The sequence below is a fragment of the Herpailurus yagouaroundi genome, unplaced genomic scaffold (genome assembly GCF_014898765.1).
Source record: "Herpailurus yagouaroundi ecotype Mexico unplaced genomic scaffold, PumYag 190, whole genome shotgun sequence".
Lineage (NCBI taxonomy): Eukaryota > Metazoa > Chordata > Mammalia > Carnivora > Felidae > Herpailurus > Herpailurus yagouaroundi.
The window spans coordinates 31210592-31235553 of record NW_024412421.1 but is presented as its reverse complement, the minus strand read 5'-3'; the positions used below and the strand labels follow the sequence as shown (position 1 = coordinate 31235553).

At 47.4% G+C, this 24962-nt stretch overlaps 2 protein-coding genes and 1 long non-coding RNA gene across 3 annotated transcripts in view; 1 reads left to right on the top strand and 2 right to left on the bottom strand.

The window, feature by feature from the left end:
* Positions 1-415, bottom strand: part of GAN (gigaxonin) — a 60027-nt gene extending 59612 nt beyond the window's left edge. Inside the window, exon 1 of the mRNA XM_040443208.1 lies at positions 142-415. Coding sequence (XP_040299142.1) covers positions 142-308 — 167 coding nt within the window. The 5' untranslated portion in view covers positions 309-415. The remainder of the gene's footprint in view (positions 1-141) is intronic.
* Positions 416-534: 119 nt separating this feature from the next.
* On the top strand, positions 535-17739 carry LOC121009844 (uncharacterized). Its single transcript, XR_005780859.1, has 3 exons — positions 535-1075; positions 13641-14431; positions 14549-17739. It is a non-coding gene; the product is annotated as an uncharacterized LOC121009844 (long non-coding RNA).
* A 2608-nt stretch (positions 17740-20347) lies between these two features.
* Positions 20348-24962, bottom strand: part of BCO1 (beta-carotene oxygenase 1) — a 95424-nt gene continuing 90809 nt past the window's right edge. Inside the window, 2 exon segments of the mRNA XM_040443207.1 lie at positions 20348-22433; positions 24397-24508. Coding sequence (XP_040299141.1) covers positions 22204-22433; positions 24397-24508 — 342 coding nt within the window. The 3' untranslated portion in view covers positions 20348-22203.

Genomic DNA, 24962 nt, shown 5'->3' with positions numbered 1-24962 from the left:
GCCGGGCGGTGGCCGGCCTGGGGGTGGGGGGGACCTGGGCGGCTGGCGGGGACCAGGGGCTCCGGGGACACGCCCGGCCCGGCCCGCCCCCGGGCTCCGGGCAGAGCGGCCCCGCCCGGCCCGCCGCGGCCCGGTCCTCACCTGATGTACGGGCTGGCCGCCGCCAGGATGTTCTTCTGCACCGGGATCTCCTCCCCGTCGAGGACCAGGTGCGCGTCGCAGAAGCGGGACTCCTCGCGGAAAGAGCTGAGCGCTCGCAGCAGACGCGCGGCATGCTGAGGATCGGACACGGCGCTGCCCTCTGCCATCGCGGCGCCCGCTCGTCAGCCGTCCGGTCCAGCTGCCCCAGCCGCCCCGCGGGACCCCTCGAGCTGCCCGCGTCCGGCGCGCGCCCTGCCTGCACAGTCCGCGCGCGCGCGCGCCCGCCCGGCCCGGCTCTCAGCGCTCGGAGAAGAAGCGGGAGCCCCCGGAACGCGCCTGCGCCATCCGCGGCGCTAGGGGCTGGCGCCTTTAAGGAGCCGCGGCGTTGCGTCATTTCTCCGCGACGCCCCCGCGCCCTCGGTCCCTCCCTCTCGCCAGTAGTCGCCGGAGGCAGCCAATCAGAAGCCTCGTTCCTCCGCTGGCCCAGCTGGTAGCGGTCCCCGCGCAGCCAGGGGCTGTCGTTCGCCGGGAGCTGTAGCTGCTGCGGTGGAGGGCGTGCGGGCAGGCTGGGACTCTGTGGTTAAGCCCCGGGCCTCTAGCGCCGCGAGTCTGAATCCGAGCCTCGGCTTCCCACTCAGTGGCTGTGTGGCCATGGGTAAGGCGTCCATCCTCACTTTCTCCATCTGCAAAAGGAAGGTGATGGCTTCTCAGTGGTGTCGTGGACTCTTGTGAGCTCTCGCGTGTAAGCAAGGGCGCAGTAGGTGTAGCTTTTATTATTCTTGAAAGAAAGGGCGCTTCCCAGGTAAGAGCGCAGACCCCAGAAAGCAGACCCTCAAAAAGAGCATTTGGTTGCAGGCTAGGGAAGGAGATGAAGCAGACGAAGCTGGAGAAGCACGCAAGAAACCTTATATTTTGCAGGGCCTCCCTGTCGACGGTAAGGAGCATGGTCTTGATTCTGTAGGGGTTAGGAACTATGAAAGCGTTTGAAACGGGGTGTTTTATAAAGATGACCCAGCTGCTGCGTGGAGAATGAGGAGGGTGGTGCTAAAGCAGAAAGATGCTTAAATAATTGCAGTACTTGAAGGAAGGGTCTGGGGACCTAAATCGAAGGATCTTGGTGTATGTAAGTGGATATTAATGGATGCTTTTAAAGGAACAGGCAGAATTGTGAGGGAGAGGGAGTCCTGGACAACGTTCTGGGTTGAGTAACTGCGTGGATGTTGGTACCCATCAGACAGACAGGAGACGCTGAAGGGGTGGAGGGCATAGAGATCAGATGTCCACATAGGACTAGGTTCCCAACCCCGTGAAGATCAAGGATGTGACAGGAAGCAACTTTGAGTCAGCTCCGTCCCCAGGGCAAGCCCATATGGTCTGAGGTTCCCGCGGGCCCCCACCCCGGGGGGGTTGGGGGCACACGGGAATGTAGAATGTAGCCACCGTTTTGTACAAACACTATGTTGTTTGTACAACCTAATTGTACAAACATTAGGTCATTTGTACAACCCTCAATAAGCTTCTAAAGAATTAAGCAATTTTTCTGAAGGATTATTAATTAGGACCAAGCACCTGAAGAATGAACAGCATTTCAGATAAGGCAGGATGGGGTTTTCACTGTATCCGTTCAGTCTTTTCTTTCAACCAGCTCAAAAGGTCCAATGCAGCCATGGGTCTTTACCCTGAACTAGCGAAGGCTTTGGAGTCGCTGGCAGAAGAGTAATTGGGGAAAAGGAAGTTATTAGTGGAAGGTCTAGACTTTTCCATTTCCTTCTTCAAACTCAGCTTAGTATTTATGGGTGAAATAAAAATGTCTAGGGCTGGCTTCAAAACCAAATGAAGCGGGGCGCCTGGGTGGCTCAGTCGGTTAAGCATCCGACTTCAGCCAGGTCACGATCTCGAGGTCCGTGAGTTCGAGCCCCGCGTCGGGTTTTGGGCTGATGGCTCAGAGCCTGGAGCTTGTTTCCGATTCTGTGTCTCCCTCTCTCTCTGCCCCTCGCCCGTTCATGCTCTGTTTCTCTGTGTCCCAAAAATAAATAAACGTTGAAAAAAAAAATTAAAAAAAAAAAAAACCAAATGAAGGGATGGAGGGAAGCGGGTGAGGGTACAGATGAATCGAGTGTCTATGAGTTACTAATTGTTAAAGCAGGTTGTGGATACGTGGAGTTTCGTTGTACTAGTCTCCGTATTTCTGTGTATGTTGTAAAATGTCACAATAAAAATAAAAAACAAGATCAGCAGCTCAGACTTCTCCATGATACCTGCCCCATATCCCTGGGAGTGGTCGACACTCCTCTCCCCCAGTTGTTGTTGTACTTTGAAACTGCTCTGGCAGGTAACTTATGATAAATGGGTTTCTTTATCCATGTCACCTGCCAGCTTATATGTTTCAGTGGCTCGATTTCCAGGTGCTAAGCACAGTGCTTGGCCCTAGCAGTACTCAGTGTCATTCACTGAGCACTACTAGGAGGGATGCATGGAGGGATTAACAAAATTGTGAATAACGAGCACTTAATAAATGTTTTCTGAATTTTATCTTTTCTGTTTTTAGTTTATTTGTCTTTGTCTTCATTCTCAACTGGGTTGCTGTTGGGATCAAAAATGATGTATGTGACAGAGAGAGTTCTCTACAATATAGATATTTGATAAATACATATTAATTGCTTGGAATGCTGGTTTACTCTCCCAACTATCAGAAGGTTCCAAAACAAAGAGTTCAAATAACAGAATCACCCTCAGGTAACCAGTTTCCCCAGAATGGGGGTGTTGTGTTAGTTGAAATAACTGGAAGTGAGTGGGGATTAGTCAGGTAGGCTCTTCCTGGTAGAGGTGAACATTCTCTGGCATTTTGACAGAAGGAAGGAAGGAAGGGGTGGAGGGGTAAAACACCTGGGCAGAGGGTTGTAGACAGACCCGCATCAACCAGGGAAAAGTTGCTGGCTTGAGACGGTCAGATCAGCAAAAGACCTCATAGATGCTTTCAAAAGCACCCCCGCTGTTTGCAATATTTACCACCATTCCACCCGCCTGAGTAACTCATCTTTCAAAACCAAGCACAAACATGACCTTCAAGGAACCTCCAAACAGCCTCGCAGGGCAGAGTCCCCGTGCTGTGCCATGTTCCTGCTTTCTGGGCTGCGCTTTATCCCCTTACCACACTGTAATTCACCGGTTTCTTTGTTGGTTTGCGAGCTCCTCCAAGGTCGGAGCTGTGTTGAATTCACTCGTGTTCCAAGGGACTTGCACAGTGCCTGGTACTTCATAGATGCCCCTCGAGCGCTTTTGCATGATTAGAGGTAGCAAGTTGGGTCAATGAGCACAGTAGGCAGGATGGAACACAGCAGGATGGCAGGGAGCTGAACACCCCATCTAGAGCAAGAGGCTGCCCCTCAGCCCTAGCTGACTGCCCCATGGGATAAGGACCCCGTGGTGCCAAATGCAGGGGTTTTTCAAGCGATCTGAAATTCACATGTCAAATGTCCCAGTTTTTCAACATCAGCCACCACTTCCATTTGGGAGAAAAAGATAAAGCATGTGTCTACAGACACCTTCTGGCTTTCATTCGTTTCCTGAAGTAATCAGAAAACCATCTTGGTTTACCAAGAGGGGAGTTAACAATCAAAAAAATGCTAGGCTTGCAATCAAGTGTTGAGTTCAGCTCAGGTGCCACGAGAAACCCCTGCCTTGTGTAGGAAAGCAAGAGCACCCACACGTGGGAGGAAGGCTTGTGGGGCACAGTCTGCAGGAGCCACTCCCGGTTAGACCTTGGACTGTTGTGTAGCCTTTCTTGTTATTGCTCAAACTGTGCCGCCCGTGATACTGTTTACGGCCATCAGAATGGTGTCTTTGGTGTGATTGTTTCCCTGCATTCCATAGATTTCCGACCTCAGCTGTTGTGAAACGAGTCATTTGAGATCCGGTATGGTCCCAGCCATGTCAGTCTCTGGGACTAAGTGGCCCCTCCTGCTTTAGTGGCTAAACAACCCCCAGAGAAAGAATTTTCTCCTCCCCCTCCTCCTGTCGGGAGACTAAAAAGGGTGTTCCCAAGATATCAGCAGAAGTCATTCATTCAACAAATATCTATTAAGTAACTGCCATGTGATACATTGCAGATACAATGATGGTGAAAACAGACATGGTTGCCTCAGTGGATCACTGCAGAGACTTTTTACTGTCTTTGTGATTGAAGCACATGTATCATTTCTACAATCAGAAAAAAACATTTTCTTTCCATTTGCAAAAAGCTGGGTGGGAGGAGGGGAACTCTAGGTTTATCTTGCTGTGAACAAAGAGCCCTTGAAGAAGAGAAGAATCACCTTGGAGTTTGAGGTTTTGGTTTTTAGTAAGTGTTGGAAAGAGGAGGGAGAGTCCAGTAAAAAAAAAAAAAAAATAGTGCAAAGAAAACAACAATAGTTAGGAGGCTCTTGAGAAAACACTGGTTCTCAGATTCAATTTATTGGAGAGGACACCGAAGCAAGATGAGCCAAGGACTCAGCCAAGGTCATACATGCGACCTAGTCGGAGAAGAACACACGCCTCGAGCTCCTGCCTTCCAGCCCTGTAAGCTTTTCCATTACACCAAGTTGACTCTTCGTAAACATGAATTTGGTTGAGACAGTCCCTTCTGATTCATTTGAAGGCGGTCTTCACATATTTTATGGGTAAGTCTGTCATTTGTCCAAATCTATTTATAGCTCCTTTCTTTCGGAAAATCTAAGCTCTTCCAAATTGCTGAGTCAGAGAACATCTCAGTATTTATAACTCTAGAGAGTCGATTCCACGTATTTACACAATATTTAGAGAGGTGTCTCAGAAACCAGTGAACTAATTAAGTTGTAATGAAGACAGTGAGTGTTTCTGACCAAATCTATGCTATACTCCTCAGCACCCAGTGCAGTGCCTGATACACAGTAGGGGCTCAGTAAATATTTGCTGAAGGAATAAATGTTAGTAACTAGGGAGAACTGAGATTTTTCTGTCCGTAAGGGATTACTTCGGTAGCTTTCGAAGATTCCCCCACCAAACACCAAGCGACAGCCTGCTAACATCTCCAAGTGAGTATCTAATAGGCATCCACAACTATGAATTTAACTCTTGGTTTTACCGCTTCAACCTGCTCATTCCCAAAATCAGTGGCAGCATCATTCGTTTAAGGACAGAGGGCAGAAACTTAGGGACATCCTTGACCTCTGTCTCTCACACCCTTCATCCAATTCCCCAGCAAACCCTGCAGCTCTTTGTGCAGACTGTGTCCTGAATGCAGCCTTAGCCTCACAACCCCTGCCAGTACTGCTCTGGGGGAGCCACTGATCAACTCCCCCTGGACTCCTGCGGCGGCCTCCCAGTGCTCCCCTTGCTTTTCTCTTGCCTCCTTATGAGGCCTTTCTCCCCATACGCTAATCAGATCAAGTTGCTTCCAAGTGCAAACTTTCCAATGGCTTCCTCGTGGCTTACGAAAGCCCTATGTGAGCTCTTCCTTCCTCTGTGACCTCATTTCCTATGACTTTCCTCTTCCTCAGTGTGCACTAACCAAACCAGCCTTTTTTTTTTTCCTGAGTTTATTTTGAGAGAGCGTGAGAGTGAGTGAGCAGGGGAGGAGAAGAGAGAGAGAGAGGGAGAGAGAGAATCCCAAGCAGTCTCCATGCTGTCAGCACAGAGCCAAACTTCGAGATCATGACATGAGCTGAGATCAAGAGTCAGTCGCTTAACCAACTGAGCCACCCACGTGCCCCTCAAACCGGCCTTCTCGCTCTTGCCTGACCAAGCTTCACACACGCCCACCTCCGGGCCTTTGCACTGGCTGCTTTCTGAGCCTGGAAGTCTCCTCACATTCTCATAACTTGTTCTTTCATTCTACTTAGATCAGAGCTTAAATGTCAGCTCCTCAGAAAGGCCTCCACCTAGCTGACTTCATTTTTCCTTGCTGCATAAAACTGTGTATGTTTATTTGCATATTGTGTATCTCCTCTGACTATAATACAAGCTTCATGAGGCCTGGTAGGAACTTCCTGTTTTATTTATCACTGTATCCTCAGCCTCTAAAACAATGCGTGTTAAATAATATATGTAATAAGTATATACTTCTTGAAAGAAAGAAACGGAAGGAAGGTGGGGGAGGAGGAGAGGAAAGCTGGATCTTTTCAACCCTTTCTGCCTAACCTGACATTGCCAAGGTGGAGGAAGGTGAATTATTAAGAGTGACTCAAAGGACATGAAAGGAAAGTTACAAATCTTGGGACGTCACAATATAACAGCTCTGGGCCCAGGCCAGCCCAATAGCTACTTTCAAACCAAGTTCCATGCAACAACCTTTACTGTCCCCCTTCCAGGCACACCCTCTTGGCACACTGTGCCCTTTACATTTACTTTGGTCACTGTATGTTGTTGATCTACCCGAAAGCATACAAAAAGTACTCCGTCTCTGTTCTTCTCCTCGGATTCTGGTCACTACACTGCTGGGTGTACCACGAGCTGGTTTATCCTGCACACTTTGTATCTCATGATTAATTTGCTCCTCAGACCTGTTCAAATGTCTGAAGTCGTCTCAGTTCCTTAAATTCACTGGATTTCCTGCCTGCCTGCCTGGAGTCTCTTTCTCTTGCCCTTGGAGACCCCAAGGAAGTGACTTCACCCTGTCAACTGGGGGCAACCAGAGTCACTTCACAGAGTGGTCGTGAGGAGTAAACATGAGAAGACTGCAGTGAGGCACTGACCACTGACCACGGGGCGTGGCATGTAGTAGGTGCTCAGTACATGCTGAGCCTCATGTCTCTTGTCGCTGTCACCACCTGGTTTTCAGTGGCATCCTTGCCCACCGCAGGGATGATCAGCTTTGAGCCGACTTGCACATCAGAATCTAGGCTCTTCCCCTCTGCAGTCAGGGCCCCAGCCACCATGTCCACACGGGTCTGGGTTGATGGTTTCTCCCTGATGTCAGTGCTCACCTCGATGTGGCCCTGGTCTGTCTTCTGACTCCCTCGGACACTTCCTTTTCCTGCTCCGGCTCTTGAACCGACCCCCTCGCCCCCATTCCAGTCCTTTTATTTCATGCTGCATGTATGTCTTTAGTTTTATTGTTTTAACATTTAAATTCACTCTTACGTTTTTCAAAATATGGCAGACGTCTTCTTCAGCACTTTTCTAACACTTTAATATATTTATTATGTTTCAACACCTCTTTATTGAGGTATAACATAAAGTGCACTGATCTTGAGGGTACGGCTCAGTGAAGTGTCGCGTATGAGTACTCCTGTGCAATCAACACCTGGATCAAGAGAAAGAACTTCTCCGGTGACCCAGACGTGTCTCCCCAAGGAAAGCACGGTCTCCTGTCTATCCCTATTGATTGGCTTTTCCCGTTCTTGAACCTCAGTGTCTGGCTTTTTTCACCCAATACAACATCTTTGAAATTCTTTCGTTTTGTTGCCTATAGCAAGGTGGGTTTTTGTTTTGTTTTGTTTATAACTGTGACTATACCACCATGTGAATATGCCACAATATATTTATCCATTTTCCCGTTGATGGCTGTTTGCATTGTTTCCAGTTTGGGGCTATTACCATAGAGCTGTTATGGACGTTCCTAAACAGGTCTCGGGGTGGGCTGTGGGCACTTGCCTCTCATGTGGACATGCGCAGGCGTTGAATTGCTGAGTCATAGAGCCAGCTCATGTTCGGCTTCAGTAAATACTGGCAGACGGTTTTCCAAAGTGGTCGCACCAAATGATACTCGCACCAGCCGTGCGTGAGCGTTCCAGCTGTTCTACATCCTTCTGTAATTGGTGGTGTTGGTCGTTTAATTACACTCATTCCGGTGGGTGTGTAGTGGTATGTGTAGGTTACGTATGTATGTTAATATATGCATATATGTATGTGTGTATTTATTTATTAAATGCATGTGTGTAAACACACTATTTAAGTGCTTATTCAAGTAGTGCCTCATTTTTAAAAATTCACTTCTCAAAGTGATTTTTAGGAGTTCTTTATCATATATATGGAAATGCACATTTCTTCTTATCCGCAGCTTGGCTTTCACTCTCTAAATGTCATCTCTGATGAACAGATCTTCTTAATTTTAATGAAGTGGAGTTTATTATTACCTCCTTTTATGGCTAGTGCTTTTCTTTCTTTTTTTTTTTTTCCAACTTTTTTTATTTTTTTGGGACAGAGAGAGACCGAGAATGAACGGGGGAGGGGCAGAGAGAGAGGCAGACACAGAATCGGAAACAGGCTCCAGGCTCTGAGCCATCAGCCCAGAGCCTGACGCGGGGCTCGAACTCACGGACCGCGAGATCGTGACCTGAGCTGAAGTCGGACGCCTAACCGACTGCGCCACCCAGGCGCCCCATTTTCTTTCATGGTCTGTTGGACACTCTTTGTGACCACCGTGATACTTTCCTGTGCTTTCTTCTGGAAGCTTTTCTTGTTTTCTTGTTTTTTTTTTTTTTAATTTTTTGATGTTTATTTCTTGAGAGAAAGAACATGAGTGGGGGAGGTGCAGAGAGAGGGGGAAACACAGAATCCAAAGCAGGCTCCAGGTTTTGAGCTGTCAGCACAGAGCCCAACACGGGGCTCAAACTCATGAACCACGAGATCAGGACCTGAGCTGAAGTCAGACGCTCAACCAGCTGAGCCACCTAGGTGCCCCTTCTGGAAACTTTTCTGTTTCCCTTTCACATTTAGGTCTGTGATCCACCTTGGCCATATGCATTTTCTTAAATCCAGCTCACAATTCAGTTCTTCAGAGACTCATTTATTCATTCATGCTTTTTTTAAAAAATAATTTTTTAGGGGCGCCTGGGTGGCGCAGTCGGTTGAGCGTCCGACTTCAGCTCAGGTCACGATCTCGCGGTCCGTGAGTTCGAGCCCCGCGTCGGGCTCTGGGCTGATGGCTCGGAGCCTGGAGCCTGTTTCCGATTCTGTGTCTGCCTCTCTCTCTGCCCCTCCCCCGTTCATGCTCTGTCTCTCTCTGTCCCAAAAATAAATAAACGTTGAAAAAAAAAGAAATTCTCAAATAGACCAGCCAGAGTCATGTCTCTCTGAGCCTAGCAGATAGGCACATTCCCTACCTGCCAGCGACCCTGTCTTCCTCATCCTTCATCGGCCCCTTATTTCCTCCAGGTAAAAGGCCAAGTCCCCATGCCTGGCATCTGAGGTGTCACGCTGTCTGCCCCTCATCTTCCAGATCCCCACCACCCTCATCCCAACCCCCCTGCACGCACCCACCTGTTCGTCCTGCCAGCTCTTTGCCTCTGCTTCTCCCTCCTGCCTGGACGCCTTCTCACATGACTCTGGTGCCTGAAAAACGGCTCGCCGTTTTAGCATCACCTCTGTGAAGCCTCTCTGGGCTTCCCTTCTCTCTCATTGTTGTGCCTTGAAGTCTCCTTCTGGAGCCAGACCTCTGGGTTCAAACCCTGCTTCTGACCGCTTTCCAGCCCCGTGACCCTGGGCATGTTACTTAACCTGCCTACGCCTCACGTTCCCCACCGGGAACAACTGTGGTTCCTGCCTCATAGAGTTTTGTGCAGAAGAAATGGGATTATCCAGCTACAGTTGTTTAACACACTATCTGGCACATAGTAAGTGCTCAGTAAATGTTCACTTGAAACAGTCACACCCATCACAGTAATGACCTTTATCTGTTAGCATACTAGTCTTTTCACTAGACCTAAGGTTTCTGGACATCAGAGATCACTTCCTTAATTTTGCCACAATTGCCCCTTCTACTTGTGCCCATTTGTGGAGGTCTTAGTACAGTTCCCTGTGCAGGGAGCTTTTTGTCTGTCACCCCAATGAACCTTTACAACAACCTACAAGGTAAGTATTAGGATCCCATGCTGCGGTTTAAAAAACCAAGGCTCAGAGAGGTAGAAACCCTGTCCCACATCCCCCAGCTGATTCACGGAAGAGCCAGGATTCTGACTCCCTGTGTGAGCCCTCATCACGCACCCCTGCCTCTCACTGCATGGCCGGTACTGACACAGTCAGTTCAGTGAACATCTGATGAATAGAATTCACTCTGATAAACCCAGAACCTACCCACGTCTGTCAGAAAGGGACGTGGGTTTATGTGTGCTGCCCGAGTTCTGAACGTGGCCCTCACAGGCCAAGAAATCAGAGGCTCAGACCCTTGTGGCGAAACAGATAGCATCTAGAGCAGGCGACTTGGCTCTCAGCCTTTCCCTCTTGGGAAACAGGCATATTTCATCATTGATAATTTGTACTTTGTGACTGCGAGTTGTGCTAACTTGACACAATGCTGCCTTTCCAGAGGAACAGGTTGTCACTTTTCATGAAATTTGTCCTATTAATGACACTTTTTGTTTGGTGTCTAATTACCTCCCATCTCTTCTATTGCTCTGTTATAGTCCCAAGCTTTTAAAACTGTTGTGCCAAGAGTCTCAGAAAGATCCTTTTCAAGCAGATTCTGGAAGCGTGGCCTCTCCAGCTCAGTTGTAATTGTCTCGAGAGCAGGGAGCACGTCCTATCTGTCTCTATCTCCCATAGCACCTGGCTTGGTGCATGCCGGGCATTCAATAAGTATTTGCCAGATTCATGATCTGTGTACTTATTTCACGCTGGATACTGGACAAGGTCTCGGGAGGCAGCAAGAAGGAATCAGGTTCAGCTCTTGCCCTCCTCCAGTGCCACGCAGGAGGTAAATCTCAAAAATAAACAGCAAACATCCGATGTGCAAAGTGGTGTTTGTGGTGCGGAATGTAGCAGAACTACCCTGGGGTATACCCCCTTCCCAGAGCATCACTTGTACGCAAAGATTGCTGGGAAATTCTTTGATATTAAAAAAAAGCAGGGGCATAATACAAAGTACACTGTAACACATGTAAGCATGTTAAGGTAAAACATAGATTTCGAGGTGCTCTGTCCTCCCATTTTCCTTCCGGGGGGGGTATCTCCCCTCCCCTCTCGCCTTCAGGAGTATTTTGTTAGGTGATCATGGTGAACATTGCCATTGCATCAATAAGTTTCCAATGAGGCTCTGCTCCATCACTTTCTAGACTTTGAGCAAGTAACCTGAGCTCTCTGAACCTCAGTTTTTTCATGATTTTTCTAAAATGAGGCTTAGTGTTTTAGATAAAGCTTTTGTTACATACACAGTAGCTTTTGTGAATGTTGTGAGGAAGTGAATACTTATTGGATGGATGGATGGACAGATAAACAGAGCAGGGAGCAAGCCAGTCTGTTGCCACATAACAAAAAAAAGGCACATATTTTCTTTATCGTTAATACTATGCGATTCGACAGCATTCTGTACCCTTGAAGAGCCTTCATATTCACACAAAATCAGAGAAAGTAGAGCAGTCCCAAGTCTACCAAGGAGAACTACTGAGGCCTCAAGAAACACCCAGAGTCTTAACAAAAAATGAGACTGGTCAACTTGAGATCTGAACCAGTGCCTGGTTCAGCACCTTTAACATAGTAGCTTGGGGACCTGTTAAGGGTTAGGAGTGGGGGGAAGGGGTCATGCCTCTCATCCCTGATCTGTGTACAGCCTGTTCATTTGAGCTGTGTGTTGTGAGTCCCAGGATCGCAGAGCCCTCCCAGCTGGGGCAGTGCAGAAGTTCTCCACTCTCCCTCCTAAGAAGCTGATAGAAGCAATGGGCTCTACTCTCCTTAAGAACATACAGACACACAGACGTTCACGTGCAGTTTCAGGAAGCTCATGGGCACCCCGAAGCCCCTCCACCACGCCCCCCGCCCCCCAGTCAGTGCTCAAGACCTTTCTACAGCCAACCTCTTGAGGCCAGCCAACCGCAGAAGTCGCAAACTCATTACCTCCAGGCCAGCTAGTAGAAACAGTATAACTCAATACAACAAACCTTGGTGACTTCAGCCAGGGTCAACTTACCCTTCCATCTCTACACCATCTGAATTCTCAAAAGTTTATCTTCCAGTAAAATCCAAAGCCAAACCATTCACTTCCCTCCCAGACTTTCGCAAGTCTTGGCAGAGATAAGAATTGAGGTTATGTGTGTTTTAGAGATCAAAATTGCCAGTGCGTTAATGGAATGGGGTGGGGACCGTGAACAGGATAATACCTAGGTTGCCTGGAATCGATTGGCCTCACCACAGGCAATGCCTTCATTGTTATGAAAGCCATGATCAACCCTAAAAGATAAAGAACCAGACTCACAGCTGAGAGAAACTCGGTCAGGCCATCCAGGTCGTATGTTCACTCAACACTCAGGTACTGAACACCTGCGTGTGCCTAATACAGTTCTAGACCCCTAGGAGACGTGTGAGGCTACAACAGAAAAGTCCATGGGGCGCCTGGCTGGCTCAGTTGGTTAAGCATCTGACTCTCGATTTTGGCTCTGGTCATGATCTCAAGGTTCATGAATTCGATCCCCACATTGGGCTCTGCTTGGGATTCTCTCTCTCTCTCCCTCGCTCTCTGCCCCTCCCCAGCTCGCACTCATGCTCACACACACACTCTCTCTAAATAAATAAATAAACTTAAAAAGAAAAACAAGGGCCGCCTGGGTGGCTCAGTTGGTTAAACATCCGACTTCGGCTCAGGTCGTGATCTCACAGTTCGCGAGCTCAAGCCCCGCATTGGGCTCTTTGCTGACAGCTCAGAAACTGGAGCCTGCTTCAGATTCTGTGTCTCCCTCTCTCTCTGCCCCTACCCAACTTGTGCTCTGTCTTTCTCTCTCTCAAAAATAAGTAAACATTACAAAAATATAAACAAAAACCCAAAAAAGTCCTTGCCCTGAAGTAATCCTTGAGCTTACACTCCAGTGAGGAGGATGGACAAATACCAATAACCCTAGTAAACACATAAATTTTACAGTATGCTAGAAGGCCAAACGTGCTTCGGGGAAGACTACGTTAAACCATGTGATAAAGGGATGACGAGTGTGTGTGATGGAGGAGTTAACTGGCAGTTAACTTGGGGCCAGGAAAGCCACACTGAAGGTGAAATGTGAGTAGGACCTGAAGGCAAGAGGCCAGATGTGCTGCTGTGGTCATTCCTGAAAGGACCCAGCCGAGGTGATGCCGATGGCACCACTGAGCGTCTGATGTTCACGTGGCTGGGATTTACTGAGTGCATTATGAGCCAGGTGCTTGGGGTGGGCTGGATAATGGTCCCCAAAGACATCCAGGTCCAAATGCCTGGAACCTGTGAATGTCACCTAGATGGCAAAGGGACTTTGCAGATGTCATGAAGTTAAGGATTTTAGATAGCAAGGGTATCCTGAGTTATCTGGTGCAGTGTCATCATATGGGTCCTTATAAGAGGGAGGTACAGGGAGACTTTGACTACAGAAGGAGGAAAGCAGTGGGATGCTAAACCAGGGGGACAAAAGCGTGAGTCCCCGAGCCAGGGGATGAGGAAGCTGAAAGAGGCAAGGAAACAGACTCTCCCCTGCAGCTTCCAGAGGGGAGCTGTCCTTCTGCATGTTGATTTTATTCCTGTAAGACTCATTTTGGACTTCTGACCTCCAGAACTGTAGGAATAAGTCTGCGTTGTTTTACACCACCAGGTCTGTGGTGATATGTTCCAGCAGCCGTAGAAAACAGTGCTAATTCCGACAAGGATATGGTGATGAACCAAACCGACGAAAATGCCTGCCACGCGGACCACTGCCATTCTGTGCCAGGTGCTGTCCTGTGCCCGTGATGCGTAGTATCCCTTTAGTTGTCGCATAGATCCTAGGAGACGGCTGCTATTTGAACCCAAACCAAGTAACTCAGAGACCCTTTCTCTAAGCATCATAACCGTGTCCTGCCCGTGACCAATTAGGCTGTCAGTGTGCGGCAGCTATTGGGAGTGTGCCAGTGATCTGCTCATGTCATTTCTGATGCCACTGGCCAGCCGGGTGGATTGGATGACTCTGGGTGCCTGGGAGGCTGACCCCTTCTGTTCTCACCACAGCAGGAGAAGGTCTTGCCCAGAGAGAGGAGGAACATCCTTCGTTCAAGGGTTTATGAGTAGCATCCTCTGCCTGAATGGCCTGCATCTGCTCAGCTAATTCAGATTGTGGTGACTAAGGGGCAGGCACTTCTTCTGAGGACTTTAAGAACCTGGATTTATTTCATCCTCACGGTACCCTTATGAGGTACATACGTTCTGTTCTCCTCCTCATGTCACAGATGAGGAAACCGAGGCGCAGAGAAGTTAAATAACTTAACAAAGGTCCCGAGACTTATCAGGAGCCAAGATTCAACCTCTCGACTGTTTTAAGGCTCATTAATACAATGGCTACAGTTTATTGAGCAGCTACTATGTGTCTGGCACTCTTCGTGTACGTGTCACAACAACCCTTCGAATGAGGTACAAGTACTATCTCTATTTTATGGATGGTGAAACAGAGAGGATCAAAACCCAGGCAGTGAGCCTGGAGCCCCTGTGCTCATCATTGTCCTATTACTTGTATCTTCTTTGTCTCAGGCACTGTACTAAGCCCCGAAAGTGGAGAAGTGAGTAAGATTCAGGCAATAAAAGTAGTGGTCAAGAAGTCGGACTTCGGAGTCTCCAGAACCATCTGGGTGATCTTAGGCAAGTCACTTAACTCTTCTGAGACTCAGTTTTCTCATCCATAAAATGGGAATGGTACCAGGATCTACCTCCGGGGCATTATGAGGATTATATGAGACCCAGCACACGCAGTGCTTAGGCTCAGTGCTTGGCACAGCATGAGTTGTCAGTACGTGTCAGCTGTTGTTATACAGTTGTTGCTGTAATAAGAAAGCTCAGTTCCTGCCCTTACCGGAGAAGACCCATGAGTGATGTAGCCATCACTGTTCCTCCCATGTTCATTCCGACGGTAATTTAACAAACTTTGAACTAGGCTAAGTCTCTAGCTTGCTCAACCCAATGGCAGACTGAAGACAAAATGAGGGAACTCCTGCTTCTCACTAGCTTCAAAGCCGCCCACCATCTCTTTTTCCTCCTGGGATGGGCTAGAACCTCTAGGAAGACTAGTCACCCTCCGCCCTCCTGGAACACAGTGGATGTGCTTAAAGAAAGAAAATACCGGAAAATCCCACCAGAGCATATGACTGTGAATTGAACACACATATGCTAGACTTACCTGGAAGTTTGCCAAGACCCAGTGATGAAGATGGAGGGAGGATATTAAGCCTCCAACACAGAGGAGCCATGGGACCACCACTGACTGAGCCCTTCCATCTTGGCTTCCCTGTTTCTGAACCAAGGCCTCGCTGGGGTCACCAGACAGCTGCCCTATAGCTCCTTCTTGCTGGCTGAAGGAAACATCTTCTACGGAATGATGGAAGAAAAGGAGACACATTTTTATTTCCTGCCTGTAAGATTTATCAACCCTAAAAAGTGACTTTGATGCTGGCACAACCAGATATCCATACACATCACACTGTCTGCGAAAATTAACTCAAAATGGATCATAGACCTGAACGTAAGTGCTAAAGCCATCAAATTCATAAAAGCAAACAGTAACATATCTTTGGGACCATGGGTTAAGTCATGATTTCTTGGATATGACAGAAGAAATGGAAGAAAAATTACATAAAGTAGACTTCACCAAAATCTTAAAACTTTTGTACTTCAAATGGCACCATGAAGAAAATAAAGATCACCCACAAAATGGGAGAAAACATTGCAAATCACATACTTGATAAGGGATTTACATCTATAATATATAAAGAACCCTCACAACTCAACAATAAAAAGACAAATACCCCAGTCTAAAAACGGGAAAAGATTGGAGTAGGTAGTTCACCAAAGAAGATATACAGATGGCCAATAAGCACATGGAAGGATGTCTAACATCATTAGTTATTAGGGAAATGCAAATCAAAATCACAAGACACCACATCATTGTATCCAGGATGGCTAACATAAAAACATCAGACCATAACAAATTAGGAAGGATGTGGATATACTGAAATGCTCATATATTTCTGGTGGAAAGTAAAACGAGGCAGTCACTTTGAAAAGCAGCTTGGCAGTTTCTCTAAATGTCAAATATACAGTTATCATATGACACGGCAGTTTTGCTCCTAGGAATATACATAAGAGGAATGAAAACATAGGTCCACATAGAAACTGGTCCATGAATGTTCGTTCACAGCAGCATTATTCATGACAACCAAAGAGAGTAAACAACCCAGATGTCTATCACCTGATGCATGGATAGACAAAATGTGGTCTATTCATAGAAGGGAACATTATTCGGCCACAAAAGAAACGAAGTGTTGATTCATGCAATACAAACAAACGTGAAAACATTATGCTGAGTGAAAGAAGTCTGTCACAAAACCCTCATACACTGTGTGATGCAATTTATATGAAATGTCTGGAACAGGGAGATCCATGGAAATAGAAAGTAGACTTGTGGTTGCCTAGAATTTGGGGTAGGGGTGTGGAAGAAGGAGTGATAGCTAATGGGGACAGGGTTCCTTTCATAGGGCAATGAAAATGTTCTAAAATTAGTGGTGATTGTTACACAGCACTGAATATACTAAAAACCATTGAGTTGTATACTTTCAATGAGTGAATTTTATGGTATATGGATTAGATCTCAAAAAAGTATTATTAAGAAGAATGACTCTCAGTCCCTGATTGTCCTTGAAGAGGCTACTGGAGATTTGTCCATTTCTTACCTCAGTACAGATGAATTGGGGATCTGGCTGAAAACTTGTCTTTGCTGCCCACTTTCTACTCCAAAGTTCAAGTTTTTTTCTAAATTCTCCAACTTCTCTTCTGATTCCAGGCCTAAGCACAGGGCTATTTCTTTATCTGCATTGCCCATTTCCCCTAGTTCCCTGCTGCCATCCTTCATATATCAGCCAAACCAGGGGTGGGTAGGGATTTCAAGGTAGCATTGGGTGTCCCCGGGGGTGTTCTATTTTCTTACCACCATTCCACTGAAGTGTGTTGGGGTGTTCCCTTTTCTTACCACCGTTCCACTGAAGTGTGTTGGTATGTTCCCCGAGGACAGTTCCCTGAGGACAGTTGCCAACATAGGCTTGGTTATCACTGAATGAATGAATAAATAAACGAATGAGTGAAGTGAATACATACCGGAAAAAGAACAAGTGTCTATACAGAATGGGAAGATACGGAGAAGACAGAACAGGGAAAAGGAAGAAGGGAGGATTTGGATGAAAGGTATATTACCATGTACCCCTTTTTTCCTATTTGTTGAGAAATGTGGATTTCCCTACAGCCACTTTGACCATGCGAACCTCTCACATTCTATAATGGCTTCTCATTTTCCTGTGAATCAAACCAAAACCTTAGGCCTGTCAAAGAACACCCAAAACCTTGTTTTTCTACTCTTTGGCTCAAGAAATACCAAGTTGGGAACCTAGCCAAAGAAAATATCATCAACAAGCATTTGAATCCAGAGCGGGGAGAGGGGTGAACTCTGGAAACATGTGCACAAAGTTACCGATCTGGCATGATTTCTAATAGTCAGAAATTGGAAACAACCTAAATGTCCAGTGGTAGGATAGCATATATCATGCCATGTCCCAAAGATGAAATAATGTGTTCCCACTAGAAGAATTTAGTAGTTTGGGGCGCCTGGCTGGCTCAGTAGGTTAAGCATCTGACACTAGATTTCAGCTCAGGCCATCATGGTTCTGAGCCGCCAGGGGGGAGCCTGCTTGGGATTCTCTCTTTCCCTCTCTGTTCCTCCCCCGCTTGCAAGCACATGATCTCTCTCTCTCTCTCTCTCTCTCTCTCTCTCTCTCTCTCTCTCTCAAATAAATGAACTTTAAAAAACCAGAATTTAGTAGTCTGAGAAAATACTTGTATCATATGTTAAATGAAAGAAGCAGGTTATAAGCTGGTAGGTAGGTTAGAAACTAACTGCTACTATATAATTTGTGTACAAAACTATTTTAACTTTTTTTAATGTTTATTTATTTTTGAGAGACAGAGAGAGCCAGAGTGCGAGCAGGGGAGGGGCAGAGAGAGACAGGGGGACACAGAATCAGAAGCAGGCTCCAGGCTCCGAGCTGTCAGCACAGAGCCTGATGTGGGGCTCGAACTCACGAACGGCGAGATCATGACCTGAGCCGAAGTTGGAAGCTTAACTGACTGGGCCACCCAGGCACCCCTGTACCAAAATATTTTATTTAATTAATTAATTTTTTTTAATGTTTATTTTTGAGACAGAGCATGAGTAGGGGAGGGGCAGAGAGAGAGAGGGAGACATAGAATCCGAAGCAGGCTCCAGGCTCTGAGCTGTCAGCACAGAGCCTGGCATGGGTCTCGAACTCACAAACCATGAGATCGTGACCTGAGCCGAAGTCAGATGCTTGATCGACTGAGCCACCCAGGCGCCCCATGCACAAAAATATTTTTAAGTATTGAAAAACAAAACCACAGCAGAATGATTTCAGGGGTTTTCCTTTGACAGTGGGACTACGGGTGTCTTTCTCATTCCTTCTTCAATGTAACCAGGTGTTCCACAATGGACACATATTGACTTTTATAACCAGAGAAAAATATTCACCTAATTCTCTCACTCTTTCAACTGCTCTTTTTTGGGGAATTCACTCTCCGAGTGCTTTGTTCACCCATCTCCAACTCTTTTCCTGCGCACACCCTCCGCCTGCAAGGACAGCTGTCTGCCATGAGCTCCCTCCAAACACTCCGCTCCTGGAGGCGCCCGGCTCCGGGAAGCCTTGCCTGAGCACGAAGAGGAAAGAAGGCTGGCCCATCCCCACCTTGCCCAAACATGGTGCCTCCACGTCTCTGTCTGCTCGCCTTGTCCAAGAAAATCCTCAGCCTCTTTGCTGGTGCTTGCCCTCAAGAGACTGTTTCCCGATGTTCCCCAACAGCTGGTACAGCCGACTGTTTGCGCGTCTGCACCTGGCGGCTGAGCTAAACGCCTAGAAGGAAGTTGAGGTAGAGGCCACAGGCCTCATGAGCGTTGGACGATGAGGAAGGTGGTAATGACTCTTCTGCATGTCCTGATTTGCCAAGGGGAAGACTTCTCTTGGCCATTTAAAAACCACCCAAACAGTCTTTGAACAACTTAAGAAGTGATCAAAGGTGTTTGTGCTTAACCTGGACCAGCAACCCTTCCTAATGGCGTCAGCCCCACGCTGGGGAACTTTGGTTGGGAGGAAATGAGTGTGGACCAGTAACGCGGATGTAGCACGAAAGCGCAAAGATTTCTCATGCGTTGATTCGTCCAAGTATACACCCAGCTTATTCCTGAAGTGGAGTCAAAGTAGAAAAACCTTTGAAGGAAAAAGTCAGTGGGTCTGCAAACATCTGAGGGCTTACCCAGTACCCGACACATCTCAGGGCACTTGTGAAATGCTGTGGCTTTATCAAAGCAACAAACAAATCTGAGTGATTGATTGTTCCTGTAAAACTTCCTGGTCATGCGTTACACCCACATGAAGCATAACAAGGAAGGCTCAGAGGATAAGACGGACCGCCTTGTGGCGCCTTCAAGAAAGGCGCGTGCATCTTAGCTCCTGTGACATTTTGGGCTAATTACCCTGGCCTGTGTATGAAACACAATGGAGTTAAGGGTCAAGATAAATCAGGTATCCTGCCGCTGACCTGTGATGTTTTTGAAACTGGGGGAAAAAAGATTTGGTGCGCCAGCCTTCCTCATCAGTCTGGTATCTCACCTGTCATCTTGAACAAGGTAAACAAACCACGGACATATTTTTCTTCCCCGCAGAACTGCACCCTTTTTCGTGAGTAGGTCTGGATACTGTTTGGCAATTGGCATTGAGCAGAGTGGGGGTGGGGAAGCGCTTTTTAATTCCACCCTCTTCTCAAATATCTGAAGTAGAATAATGAGTAGGTGAGTGTCACATCTGTCGACTCTTTTCCGTTTGTGCCATCTGAATGCAGACCTCAGTCGTACTGGTCTCAGGCCACCATGGCTGGCATTTCCTCCCAGCCCATCTCATGAAGGCTGGAGGTGCTGGGATCTCCAAAGGAAGCGTAGATGGTCTTCATTCTGCCATTTCCAGGGGTCACGTTTCTGTTTAATGGGATCCATGAGCTGAGGGTGAAAAGGAAAGACTGGGGTGGTGGAGGGGATCTGAGGAACCAACAGGGAAAGAGAGAGAGGAGGGGGTCAGGGATGGCAGGGCAGGAACCTGTGTGTCGCCATTGGGGTCCATGTAAACTGTCTTCCTCGTCTTCCCAGGAGAGCGTTAGTAAAATATCCGTTTCTTGTTGGTACATTATCGACCAACAATCTGTGTGTTGAAGGAATTCACTCGTGCAATCACTCAACAAATATTTATTATTGAGAGCCTGTGAGGCACCAGGCAGTGTTCTAGGTGCCGAAGATACAGTAGTGAACAAAACACACCCAACATAGAACAATGTGGATGAGTCTGCAAGCAATTCTGTGGAGAAGAGTCAATCCCCAACAGTTAATACTGGTGATTCCATTGATACAGCAGTTTTCAAATGATAAAATTTTAGAAATGGTGGTTGCCATGGGTTAGGGATGGGGGAAGGTCATGGTGGGAGACAGGTAGGTATAGTGATAAGAAAGCACCCCACAGAATCTTTGTGTTGATGTGCCATTTGGTATCTTGATCATGGCGGTGGAATAAGGAATCTACACGCATGATAAAATTGTGTAGAACTAAGCATGCACACCAACGAATACAAATAAAACTGGGGGGATCTGAAAAAGATGTATGGACTGAATCAATGTCATATCCTGGTTGTGATAACTATACTATAATGTTACCATTGGAAAAAATGGGTAAAGTCCACGAGGGATCTCTTTTGTATTATTTCTTACACGCGTACATGAATCTTCAATCGTTTAAATAAAAATGTCCAAAAAACACCCCCAAAACAAAACCCAACCCCCAGACCTGATGGACCCTGCATTTCAGTGGGAGCTAAGTATGGCTTCATGGTGTTTTTGCAGGGTAAAAGTCCAGACCATCCTTCAGAGCTCTGCCCGCTCTGGGGTATTCCATGCAATGTCACCAGAGATTCCTTTCTTCCTGTCTCAATACATGTCACTGAATCTCTACTGGTGACTGAGTGAAATCCAGATTTAGGAGAGGAGGCAGGTGCAGAATAAGGGTGGAATCCCAGCTTCTCTGACCCTATGACATGGGTCCTTGAGGATTATCTTGCCTGCCTTTGGGTCTCTATACCACAAACCCACTGGACTATAAAGGTGAGACTCAAATGTCCATGGGTTCCCAGTACTCACGTGGGACCCTTCTTGGCGTGTTCCAAGCTTCCATCATCCCTACTACCAACCTCCTTCCATCTCTGCCCAAACACCTGGTCTATCCCAGCAGCACATTAAGCTTGGGGAGCCTTCTCTCCCCTACAAACACTGGCAGGGCTCCCTGCCCTGGTTCTCAGCATTAGGCAAGAACTCCTCATGCCAGCCCTGGCCTGGGCCTTGGTCCTGGATTCTAGCCCCTTGGCCATGGCCAGTTGGGTCACCATCCAGCTCCTTAACCCTCTCCTGCAAAGGGGACTGCCACACCAATCTGCTGTCCCAATCTGTTGTACTAGGGCATCTGGCTGGCTACGAACTGCACTCTATTTTATTGCCTTAGAAGAACTTCAGAGAAAAGAAGCCACGTAAAAATTAAATAAGGTTGGAACAGACTTTAACACTTTCACTATTTTACATTATGCCATGCCTTGCATGGAATGACCACAAGGCAATATGCCTTCCTGGCCACAGATTTTACTAACAACGCATGGTTGAGAAATCTAGATCTCCCAGATGCACAGTCTAGTCTACTGGAAAGAGGGAGACGAGGGGCAGGAGGAAGGAGCAATGACAAATAGTTACCTGCCTCTTCTCTGGTACATCAGTGGTTGCTCATTCTAAGAAGGATGATTATGTGCCTTCATACAATTTCTGGGCATGGTTTTATAAGAAAGGAAAAGGGCTTTCTTGGAAACGCTTAAGCTAATCAATACATATTTGATCCACTTTCAAACAATGGTTTTAGGGCCAAAATAAGACGAAAGAAAAGACACTATTTCCATACCTTTGTCTCAAAGCCACCGCAGAAAGCATAAGGTCAAAAGGAAATGAAGGATCCCCCTTCACCCAGAGAGGAAGTGAGCCCACAGGCCCAACCCACTCAGGTCCATGGGGCCACATGGCAGTCTGGAATCCTGTCCGGCTGTTCCTGGGAAGGGGCCTGCTCCCTCGCGTCCCCGTCTGCGTCTGGGATGAATAACCCGTGGAGATCCAGGTGCACCTCTGCGTCAATGGACGCACGAGCCAGTTCTGTGAAACTTTTGGCATCCAGAACAAACAGAAAAGGAAGCTTTTGGGGATCGGTAGAGACGATGGCTGGTAAGATAATTCCTTTGGGGAAACAAAAAGAGACATTTTGTAGAAGTGCAGACTTGAACTTCCTCCAGCTGGAGGGATAAATTTCTCAGCTGTATCTCCCCGTCCTCTTTGAAGGTAAGGACGTAATCAAAACAAAAGGAAGGCAAATTTGATGTTCTGTGTGAGCAGGAGGCAACTAGGAATGAGGAACCAGAATACCTGACTCCAGCCCTGCTGGGGGCCAGGTCCTTGACCTCTCCGACCCTTACTCTGCTCATCTGCAGAGTAAGGATGATTCTCGCTACCCTTGCAGGGCTGCTGGGACGATCTCTTGCATGGTGAATCGTGAAAGCATTTTGTAAAATATTGTGTGCACTGAAGAATGGCTATCGGACTACTGTTTAGAAAGCCTGATCATAGAGGATTAGTTTCGAGGCTGCATTGAAGCTAATACATGGCACCTAGCTAGACTCAGACTAGCTGCCCTCGATGGCATTTGAATGAGCCCAATGGACTTCATGCCCAAAGCAGCACACTAGTAGCCTCCGCCTTCCCCTCTATAAAAAAATAAATGGAAATATTCTAAGTATTCGCTCTCAAGGGAGGTAGGATTAAATGAAAGAATGCACATAAACTTACAACAAGTGTTCGTGAGTCCTCCCAAAGCCTTCTGGGCTTCAGGGTGGTTGACCATAGTCCAAGTTAGATTGGCGTGGATTAAAATCCTAACTCAGTAGGTACGGGGTGTGTGGCTGTAGGTAAATCACATCATTTTCTCAGCCTGTCCTTTGGTGGAATGAACACAACGCCACTCCCTGCTCACCAGAGAATGTAGGGGGAGCACTAGCCCAGCCAGGGGGAGGCCAGCCTCAGCAGGAGGTGCTACGAACAATCCCCCACCTCAGAGATGACAGCAACCTGGGGCCCCCTGCCTGGTGCGCCATGCCATGCATGATTAGTAGGAAGACACAGCCCAGGCAGAAAACCACTCCCCACCTCAGGGAAGCAGCTGGCAGGCCCAGTGAGGCAGCTCGCCCTCCCCTGCAGGTGTGGACAGCCCCACCCGTGGTCCTAATTGACCCCGCCTTGGCATCCCCGGAAGTGTGTGCAGAGGATTCTGGGGCAAAGACTGAATCAAGGAGGGAAAAGACCATTTGGTCATGTGGAAATCTACAAAAGAGAGGTGGGCCACAAATGTGCGTTTACCGGTGCTCTGTACAAAAGGTACACGCTTAGAGATGGTTAAGAATTGTGTCCCAGCCACTGCAATGAATTCTCAAGTGGAAAGGAAGTGGGCTTTGTGTAGTAAACAATTTAATGTCCCGTAAAGGGAGGTCTGATCTTTCCTCCCGGGAGGTGACCTCTAAGCCCCTGTAATGTCCTTCCTCCTAAGAATATCTTTATTTATCTGGGGCCACTCTGATGATCTATCCTAGCAAAGCAATTTGGACGTCATCTTGACCTCCAGAGGGGCTGAAGGCTAAGGATCAACCACACAGCCAACCACCCATGTGTACACGACCAGGCACCTAAAAAGCTCTGACCCCAAGGCTTGGGTGAGTTGCCTCGGTCAGTGATATTCCATAGATACTGTTGGAGCTGGGGTGGGCCATGACCTCCTGGGACAACCAGACACTCCATGAATGGAAATCTCCTGGATTCTGTCCCATGAGCCTCTTTTCTTTCAATCTGCATCCTTTCACTGTGACAAACCACAACCCTAACAGTTTTCAGTGTGTTCTGTGAATCCTTTTATCGAAACCCAGGGACTGGGGGACCCCTGAACTTGCAGTTGGTGTCAGCAGTGACGGTGTTTAGAGGGACTCCCTAACTCACAGCTTTGGACTCAGAAGGACCCGGGCTTCAAAGCCTGGCTCCAGTGGCAGTGTGATGTGGGGGATGCGGAGGGAGGGTCACTGCCTCCAAATGACGTCTCTGACTGAGGGGTGATCACAAGCAGAATGCAGCAAGCGGGCTCCCCTTCCTGGAGTCTTACCATCATCCTCGCCCTTGGCACCCGGCATGGGGACAAACAGGGGTTCTGCTGGCCAGCAGTGCTCCTGTCCCCATTTTAAGGATGACTTTGTGAGAATGTCGTATTTCAGGATCTGTATACCCAAAGAGGAGAGACATGTGAGCAAATTATTAGAGGGCACGGTCTTCCCCTGAAAACACACAGCAACAATTCCCACAGAGAGGATTAAGCCCCTCGAGTGGAGGCTACAAATGACATCTACCTGGGGTCCGTATAACAGCAGACACAAAAGCAGCTAGCTTCCTCCTCCACCTGTAAGCAGAGATCCTCCTGCCAAACCATAGCTAACACTATGCACTGAATTCTTTTAAAAATAAAAATCCTAAATTTATCTGGTGTTTGACACTACATTGTGACTTTTGTGTGTGTTAAATAAACTAGTGAACTCAATGCAAACATTTCAAGGATAATACTATCCTTTTGTTGTTTTAAAAGTGCAAGTCCCTAATCAACAATAGCCGAAGTATGGAAAGAGCCCATACACACACACACACACACACACACACACACACACACACACACACACA